The sequence below is a fragment of the Chlamydotis macqueenii genome, chromosome 25, assembly GCF_036417535.1.
Source record: "Chlamydotis macqueenii isolate bChlMac1 chromosome 25, bChlMac1.mat, whole genome shotgun sequence".
Lineage (NCBI taxonomy): Eukaryota > Metazoa > Chordata > Aves > Otidiformes > Otididae > Chlamydotis > Chlamydotis macqueenii.
The window spans coordinates 2047790-2056761 of record NC_141580.1 but is presented as its reverse complement, the minus strand read 5'-3'; the positions used below and the strand labels follow the sequence as shown (position 1 = coordinate 2056761).

The window sequence follows — 8972 nt, the reverse complement described above, 5'->3', positions numbered from 1 at the left end:
CCCCCCACTTCCCCCCCCCGGGGGCACAGACAGCGGAGGGGGGGGTCAGAGTGCGTCGTGGGGCGGGGGGGGGGGGCAGACACCCCCCCCATTCTTGTCTGTGTCCAGTGTGAGTCTCGTGGTGACGTGATGGACCGATTGGGGGGGGGCACGACCCCCACCCCCCAGGCCTCCCCCTGTCCCCAAACGCGCCCTCCCCTCGACGTGACCCCCCCCCCACTCCAGACACAGAGCTGGCATCCTGGTTGGACGCTGTGGGGGGGCAAGTAGAAACGCCCCCCCCCCCCAAATGTGAGCCATACTGGGGAGCAAAGTGGGGGGGGGGTATGCTGGAAGCCCCCCCACCCCAGCTCCTCCTCTTGGGACTTTCCTGGAGCACTGACCGGGGGGGGGACGGTTGCTTTTGCCCCCCCCATGGACTCAACCCCGGCTCGCAGCGAGGTGCCCCCCTCGATTTCGGTGCCCGGGACACCGCGGACCCTTCGCCGTGGAGGGGGGACCCCCCCAGTGCCCCCCCTTCATCCCCCACCAGTGCCACCACCGGGCGGGAGGGACCCCCTCGGCCTTTGCCAACCCCTGCAGTGGGCACGGGGGGGGGGGGGCACCAGCCCCATCGCCCCCCCCCCCCAGGGATGTGGGGGCTGCCTGGCACCCCACTGTGGGGGCACGGCCAGGGGGTGCCCCCCCAGCACCCACCACTGCCCTCCCCGAGCCCAGGGCTTTTGCCTTCCCTGGGTGGGGGGGGACACACATGGAGGGGTCTTCCTCCCACCCCCCCAACTGTAAATACCCCCCCCCCAACAAATCACAGTATTTCTCTGGGGCTGGGACACCCCCCCACCGGTCACCCCCAGCCGGGTCGGGGGGGCCCAGCCCCTCGACCCGGGGCGAACCCCTTTAGTTTTCATTTCTATTTTGCACCCCCCCCCTCCCCAAAAGTACCGAGTCTCCGACAGTAACTGGATGTGGGGGCAACTGGGAACCAGCACTGGTTATACTGGGAGGGGGAGGAAGGGGGGCACGCAGCGGGGACGGGGAGGGGGGGGTCCGACTGGATTGGAGCCACTTGGGGGGGGGGGGAGTATTTAAGGGGGGGCGGGGAGCGAGAGCCCCGGGGTGCCGGGGTTATTTAATCTCACGCGTGTACCTGTGGGTGTATATACTATATATATATGTACGTATGTATGTACTGGTATGTACTGGTCCTCGTCTGGTAACGCCGCGCCCGCGCCCCCGCCACCCCATAAACACGGCCTCAGCGTCCGCCCGCGCGTCCTTCTCCCGGCCGGCGGGGCCCGCTGGGGTCAACTGGGATGGATGGAGGGGGACACTGGGAGGACTGGGAAGGAACTGGGAGGAGTGGGAAGGCTGGGGATTACTGGGAGGAGTGGGACAGGTGGGGGGCACTGGAAGGACTAGGAGGGATTGGAGGGCACTGAGGGAGTGGGAAGGACTCGGTGGCACTAGGGGTACTGGGAGGGGCTGGGGGTTACTGGGAGAAGTGGGATGGATGGGGAGAACTGAGAGGACCGGGATGGATGGGGGGCAGTGGGAGAACTGGGAGGGAGTGGAAGGCATTAGGGGGAGTGGGAAGAACTGGGAAACACTGGGGGGACTGGGAAGGACTGGGAAGGACTAGGGAGCACTGGGAGGAGTGGGAAGGATTAGAGGGCACTGGGAGGAGCGGGACGGATGTGGGGCACTGGGGGGGAGCACTGGGAGGAGTGGGATGGATGGGGTGTCACTGGGAGGACTGGGGGGCACTGGAGGTACTGGGAGGGACTGGGGGTTACTGGGAGGCCGATGCATCCGTGGGGGAACGGGAGGGGCTGGGAGAGGCAGAGTGTGAGTGTGAGTATGAGTGAGTGTGAGTGAGTGTGAGCGCGTGCGCGTGCCCGGTGCCCCGCGCGCGCCCCCGCCCCCCGCCGCTGTCCGTTCAGCACCGCGGCCGGGCCCGGGCCTGGGCCGCGCGGAGCCTGGGCCGGGCCGGGCGGGGCGGGGCGGCTGATCCGGGCCCCCCCTAGCCCCCCCCCGAACGTTTCCGGGTTCCTGTCCCCCCCCCCCCCCCCCCCCACGAGGCCCCCGGCCCGGCGGGGCGGCCCCGCTCCGCCCCGCTCCCCCGGCCCGGCCCGGCGGCGGGAGCGCGCAGGATGCCCGAGGAGCGCGGGTGAGTGCGGGGGGGGGGGGGCCGGGGGGGGGGGCGGGTATCAGGGCGTAACCCCCGGTACGGCCCCGGCCCAGCATCCCTGGTACAGCCGCCAGCCCGGTACAGCTGCTCCGGTACAGCCCCCTCCTTCCGGTGCTGCCCCCCATCCCCGGTACAGCATCCCCGGTACTGCCCCCCCATCCTGGTCCAGCCCCCCCAGTCCAGCCCCCCATCCCCGGTACAGCCCCCTCATCCCGGTACAGCTCCTCCGGTCCAGCCCCCCCATTCCCGGTCCACCCCCCCCCTCCTGGTCCAGCCCCCCATCCCGGTCCAGCTCCCCCAGTCCAGCCCCCCATCCCGGTCCAGCTTCCCCGGTCCAGCCCCCCATCCCCGGATCCAGCCCCCCATCCCGGTACAGCCCCCCCAGTCAACCCCCCCATCCCCGGTCCAGCCCCCCCTCCCCCGGACCGCGCTGGCCCCGGCTCCCCGGGGAGAGGGAGGGGCTGAGGGGGGAGGAGGTGGGTTCAGAGCCCCCCCATTACCCCGCCAGCCCCCCATGACGCTGCCGAGGCGTTAGGAGCCCCCCCAACACCGGAAGGGGGGGGGATTTAACCCCTTCCCTGCTCCCAGTCCGCTCCCACCCCCCCCTTACCTGGGGGACATGTGTCCTGTGTCCTACCCCCCGAACTCCCTGTGCCCCCCCTCCCCCCGTGCTGCGAGGCCGAGGGCACGGGGACGCTGGGATCACTGGGAGGGTGGGGTGGGGGACACCCTTCCCAGCCCCACTTGCAGAGGGTCTGGGGGTCCCTTCCAAGCTCCCCCTCGCCCCCCCTCCCCAGTGCGGGGCCCCCCTCCCTGACTGTCCCCTCTGTCCCCAGCACTGTCCCACCATGTCGGTCTCCAAACTGCAGGACGCAGATGACGTTTTCGGTGAGTCCCCAGGGGCCCGTGGGGTGCGGAGCCACCCGTGGGGTGCGGAGCCACCCGTGGGTGCTCCCCCCGCGGGTCCCCACCCACCCTCAGCATCCCCCCCTGCCTGTCAGCGGTGGGGGTGGACCCCAGAGCTGGGCTGGGGGACAACACGTGCTTGGGGACAGGCACGGGGACACGCAGGGGGACAGGGTGGCGTGGGGACACGCGTGGGGCACAGGTGTGGGCGTAGGGACGCGGGGACACCCGGGCACGCAGAGGGTGACACGGACACGGGGACACAGCGGGGGACACGGCCCCGAGCCGCCCTCGGGCCGGGGTGCAGGGACAGACCCTGGGCGAAGCGTCCTCCCCCCGGGGCTGATGGGGACACCCCACCCTCAGGGACAGCCCACCCTCAGGGACACCCCACCCTCAGGGACACCCCACCGGGGCGTCTCTTTGAACACTGCTCTCTGTCCCTCTGTCCCCTCTCCCATCCCCCCCGGGGTGCCCCAACGTCCCCCCACACTCCCCTCCCGCTGTCCCCCTCTCCCGTCCCCGCTGGGGTCCCCCCCCATCCTGTGACTCCGCTGCCCCTCTGCCCGTTGTCCCTCTGTCCTCTCTCCACCCGCCTGGCCTTCTCCTGACCGTCTGGCCACCGCCCCCCGATGCTCTCCCACCCCCTTGTCCCCGTCCCTGGCCCTCTGTCCATCCACCCCCTCTCCTTCGCCCTACCTGTCTGTCATCTGTCCCTCCTCATCCTCCCGGTCCCTACCTGGCCATGCATCCCTCTCTCCGTCCCTCTCTCCATCCCTCTCTCCGTCCCTCTGTCCCCGCTTTGCATCTCCTTGCCCCTACCTCTCCGTTGGTCCACTGTCTCCTCCCTGTCCGTATCCCTCCCTCCTTCCCCATCTCCCTGTCCCTACCCGTCTGCCTGTCCACCCCCTCCATCCCTCCCTTGCATCTCCTTGTCCCTGTCTCTTCCGTTTGTCCATCCCCGTCCCCACCCTTCCATCCCCGCCTCCTTATCCCTACCCATCCGTCTCCATCATCTCCTTTTCCTTCCCTCTCCATCCATCCCTCCCTCCCTCCATCCATCCTCGTATCCTTATCCCTACCCATCCGTCTCCATCATCTCCTTTTCCTTCCCTCTCCATCCATCCCTCCCTCCCTCCCTCCATCCTCGTATCCTTATCCCTACCCATCCGTCTCCATCATCTCCTTTTCCTTCCCTCTCCATCCATCCCTCCCTCCCTCCATCCTCGTATCCTTATCCCTACCCATCCGTCTCCATCATCTCCTTTTCCTTCCCTCTCCATCCATCCCTCCCTCCCTCCATCCTCGTATCCTTATCCCTACCCATCCGTCTCCATCATCTCCTTTTCCTTCCCTCTCCATCCATCCCTCCCTCCCTCCATCCATCCTCGTATCCTTATCCCTACCCATCCGTCTCCATCATCTCCTTTTCCTTCCCTCTCCATCCATCCCTCCCTCCCTCCATCCTCGTATCCTTATCCCTACCCATCCGTCTCCATCATCTCCTTTTCCTTCCCTCTCCATCCATCCCTCCCTCCCTCCATCCATCCTCGTATCCTTATCCCTACCCATCCGTCTCCATCATCTCCTTTTCCTTCCCTCTCCATCCATCCCTCCCTCCCTCCCTCCATCCTCGTATCCTTATCCCTACCCATCCGTCTCCATCATCTCCTTTTCCTTCCCTCTCCATCCATCCCTCCCTCCCTCCATCCATCCTCGTATCCTTATCCCTACCCATCCGTCTCCATCATCTCCTTTTCCTTCCCTCTCCATCCATCCCTCCCTCCCTCCCTCCATCCTCGTATCCTTATCCCTACCCATCCGCCTGTCCACCATCTCCTTTTCTTTCCCTCTCCATCCATCCCTCCATCGTCCCCCCTTGTCCCGACTCCCTGCCCACCCCCTGCCCCCCCCTCTCTCTCTGCCCCGGTCTCTCTTTCACCCCCAGATTTTACCGCTGTGGTTCCAGAGACCCCGCGCCTGGACAGCAGCCTGCAGAAGGCCCGCGCCCGGCTCCTGGCCAAGGGCCGCCGCCACCGGCCCTCCCGCTCCCGCCTGCGAGACAGCGCCAGCTCCACCGAGGGCGACGAGGGGCCCGAGGCGGCGGTGAGCCCCGGCCCGGGGTGGGGGGGGGGGGGGCTGCGGGGGTGGGGGGCACCGCGCACCCAAGGGTGGGAGAAACCGTGCACCCAAGGGTGGGAGGCACCGCGCACCCAAGGGTGGGACCCCACGGCTGGAGGCAGGAAGGGGATGGGGGACGCCCCACGGTGGTGGTGGTGGTGGTGGGGGGGGGCTAGAGGGGTTTGACCCCCCCCCTCCCATGCCGTGTGCCCCCCAGGGAGGCGAGGGCGACGGCGGCCCCCCGGCCCCCTCGCCCTTCTCCCGCGGTGCCGAATTCTCCTTCGAGGCGGGGGCGGTGAGGCGGGCGCTGGGGGACCCCCCGGCCCCCTCGCCGCCCCTCAGCCGCTACCGGCCCCTCACCGACGCCTCGTCCCAGGAGGGGCTGGCGGGCACCCCCTCGCCCAAATCCTGCCACAGCTCCGACAGCTCGCCCGGCTTCGCCCGCCGCGACGCCCGGCCCCAGCGGCACAGCGAAGGTGAGCCCCCCACCCCAAACACCCCCCCCCACCCCCCCGTGGGGGGTTGGGGTGACACCCCCTGTTCTCGTCCCACAGACGACAGCCGGGACATGAGCCCCCCCGAACCAGCCAGCCCCACCGTGGGGCTCGATAAGAAAACGCGGAGGAAGTTCTTGGATTTGGGGTGAGGGCTGGAAAAGATGGAGGAAGGGATGGAGAGATGGTGGGGGATGGAAAGAGGGAGGGATGCAGGGATGCATGGGTGGAAGGAGGGATAGAGGGATGCAGGGATGCATGGAGGGATGCAGGGATGGCTGGATGGGAGGGATGCAGGGATGGATTGGAGGGATTCGTGGATGGAGGGAGGGAGGCTTGCAGGAAGAGAGGGATGGATAGAGGGATGCAGGGAGGGATGTGCGGATGGAGGGATGCAGGGATGGATGCAGGGATTTGTGGATGGATGGAAAGAGGGATGCAGGGATGGATGCAGGGATGGATGGAGGGATTTGTGGATGGATGGAGGGAGGGATGCAGGGATGGATGCAGGGATGGATGGAGGGATTTGTGGATGGATGGAGGGAGGGATGCAGGGATGGATGCAGGGATTTGTGGATGGATGGAAGGAGGGATGCAGGGATGGATGCAGGGATTTGTGGATGGATGGAGGGAGGGATGCAGGGAGGATGGAGAGGAGGGATGCATGGATGGAGGGGAGGGATATGAGGGATGCAGGGAGAAAGGGATGGATAGAGGGATGCAGGGATGGAGGGAGGGATGTGCAGATGGAGGGATTTGTGAATGGATGGAGGGGAGGGATAGAGGGGGATCCTCTGAAGGTGATGGAGGTCTCTGGATGGATGGAGGGGGGCTGGGGCCGTTGGCGGGGGGCGGAGGGCATAGCCACCAGGACACCCCCCGTTCCCTGCCAACCCATCTCCCTCCCACCCAGGGTGACCCTGCGCCGGGCGTCCTCCGGGAAGAGCCGGAAGGAGAAGGGCAGCAACCGCCTGTCCATGGGCAGCAGGTGAGGGACCCCCACCCCAGGGCGGCGGGGGGCCGCACGGGGACGGCGGCAGGGCCCTAACACGGCTGTGTCCCCAGGGAGGCGGCGGAGGGTCCCGGCCGCCCCTCGGGGTCACCCTTCCTGCCCTTCTCCTGGTTCTCCGACGGCGCGAGGGGCTCGGCATCTCCTGGCTCCGCGTCGCCCGCCGGCTCCCCCCGGCACGAGGGGCTCAGCCCTGCCAAATCTGCCTCCCAGGTCAGTGCCCGGGAACTGGGGGGGGCTCCGGCTCTGGTGGGGGGTGGCTGGAGGGGACGGGGGCGGAGCCCCTCGGGTTTGGGGTGGCTCTAGGGCCAGGATGGCTTCGGGGAGATCAGAGCCCCACGGGGAGGCAGAGCCCTAAGGGGAGGAGGGCTATAGGGAGGGTGCCGGGGGGGGTTGCAGGCTGCTTTTGGGGGGGGTCAGCCCTGCCCTCACCCCTCGCGCTGCCCCAGGACTCGACGCTGAGCGAGGACTCCCCACCGCCCAGCGCCAGCCTGCGCCTGCCCGGCCCCCCCGCCGCCAAGTGCTCCTACCCCTACCACACCCTGTCCCAGTCCTCGGATGAGGTGAGCCCTGGGGAGGGGGGCGAGGTGGGGCCGGGTGCCGTGGGGACCCCCTGTTAACGCCCAGCCCCCCGTACCTAGTTCCTGGACGAGCCCCCCGGGGCGGCCGTGGGCTGGACGTGCCGGCAGGTGGGGCAGTGGCTGGAGAGCCTCAACCTGGAGCAGTACGTTGAGGAGTTCTCGGCCCGCGGCGTCGACGGCCCGCGGCTGCTGCACCTCGACGGTGCCAAACTCAAGGTACGGGGCTTGGGGGGGCCTCTTCTGCTGGGGCGGGGGCCCAGGTACCCCAACAGGCTGAGGTGTAGGGCAAGGGGTTCTAGGTACCCCAACAGAGTGCTCTGTGTGACAGTTCTGGGAGGGTTCTAGGTGCCCCAATGGACAGGACAACAGGCTCTGGGTACACCAATGGGGTGCTCCATGGGGCAGGAGGTCTGGGAGGGTTCTAGGTGCCCCAATGTGCTCATCACAGGACAACAGGCTCTAGGTACACCAGCGGGGTGCTCCAGGGAGCAGATGTGGGTAGGTTCTAGGTACCCCAATGGGCTCATCACAGGGTACCTCAAACCTGTTGTCCCAATTGGATGCTCCGCAGAGCAGGGGATGGGGGAAGGTTCCAGGTATCCCAAGGGACAAGTCAAGGACGCAGACAGGGGTTCTAGGTGCCCCAAGGGACTGGTGCACAGGGGGTGCAGGTACCTCGGCAGGACGATCCTGAGGACAGATGGTGCAGGGGGGCTCCAGGTGCCCCAACGAGCTGGTCCGTAGGGCAGGGAGGGCGCCGGTGCCCCAACAGCCGCGGGGAGGGTCGTGTGGCCCCGCCGCCAGCGCCCGGCTGTGCCGGCAGGCGCTGGGCGTAAGCAGCGCGCAGGACCGCGCCGTGCTGAAGCGGAAGCTGAAGGAACTGAGCGTGGCAGCGGAGAAGGAGCGCAAGGCCCAGGAGAAGATGGAGAAGCAGCGGGAGAAGCAGAAGAAGAGGGACCAGGAGCAGCGGCGGAGCTAATGGGGGGGGCCTGGGAGCGCCCCTGCACCCCCTCCCCACCCACGGCCCCCGGGACCCCCGAGGGGCGCCCGGCTCCGACGCGGGACACGCCGCCACGGCCAAGGGACAGCAGTGCCAGGCTGAGATGGGCACGGAGCGGCATGTGCCCCCCTTGCCCTCCCCCAAAACTCCAGCCACCTCCTCCCCGCCTGCACCCCTGCACCCCACGGGCACAGTCCGGGCCCCCCGTGGGCCCCTTTTCCAGATGCAAATGGCACCTTGGTCCCCCCCCGGCCCTGTCCCGTCACACTCTCCTACCTGAGGGGTCCTGGGGGGGGTCAGAGCCACCCCCCTCACCCCAGCCCCCCGGCACGGTGCCGAGGGCAGTGCATGGCCTGACCCCCGCCCCGGACACGCGCAGCCCCCAAAGTCGGGGTGTGGGGAGTGAACGCTGCCCCCCGCCCTCCCCCAAATACGGTGCCCCTTGGGACACCCCAGGAAATAAAAGGGTATTGAGGGCCAGTGCAAACCAGTGCAACCAGTGTGAGCCTGACTGGGATGGGGCTGGGGGGAGCTCAGAGCCAGGCTGGGGGGCAGCCGGAGGGGAGGGGACAGAGCACGAGTGTGTCCCCAGGTGCCACCCTGTCACCGTGCCCGGGGTGGGGCCACCCAGCAGCCTCCCCCCAACCCCCGCTGGCCCCAGGGTGGGTAAACT

At 68.3% G+C, this 8972-nt stretch overlaps 1 protein-coding gene across 2 annotated transcripts; it reads left to right on the top strand.

Moving 5' to 3' along the window:
- The first annotated feature begins 2095 nt into the window (after positions 1–2095).
- SAMD14 (sterile alpha motif domain containing 14) lies at positions 2096–8413 on the top strand. Of its 2 annotated transcripts, none has more exons than XM_086766733.1 (10): positions 2096–2167; positions 3025–3076; positions 5043–5200; positions 5592–5691; positions 5770–5857; positions 6623–6697; positions 6775–6931; positions 7168–7281; positions 7360–7515; positions 8123–8413. In XM_086766733.1, exons 2-10 carry the CDS (start codon positions 3037–3039, stop codon positions 8276–8278), a joined length of 1044 nt encoding a protein of 347 aa, XP_086622859.1. In that variant the 5' UTR covers positions 2096–2167; positions 3025–3036; the 3' UTR covers positions 8279–8413. The 2 variants fall into 2 exon arrangements, with proteins under 2 accessions (XP_086622859.1, XP_086622860.1); XM_086766734.1 differs by having other exon boundaries at positions 2097–2167; positions 5064–5200.
- Positions 8414–8972: the final 559 nt, after the last annotated feature.

Bases quoted from the DNA above. Each gene is read 5' to 3' on its own strand.
- SAMD14 (XM_086766733.1), top strand. From the start codon at position 3,037: ATGTCGGTCTCCAAACTGCAGGACGCAGATGACGTTTTCG. The intron at 5,692-5,769 runs GTGAGCCCCCCA...CTCGTCCCACAG, and splicing joins GCCCCAGCGGCACAGCGAAG to ACGACAGCCGGGACATGAGC. The intron at 6,932-7,167 runs GTCAGTGCCCGG...GCGCTGCCCCAG, and splicing joins CTGCCAAATCTGCCTCCCAG to GACTCGACGCTGAGCGAGGA.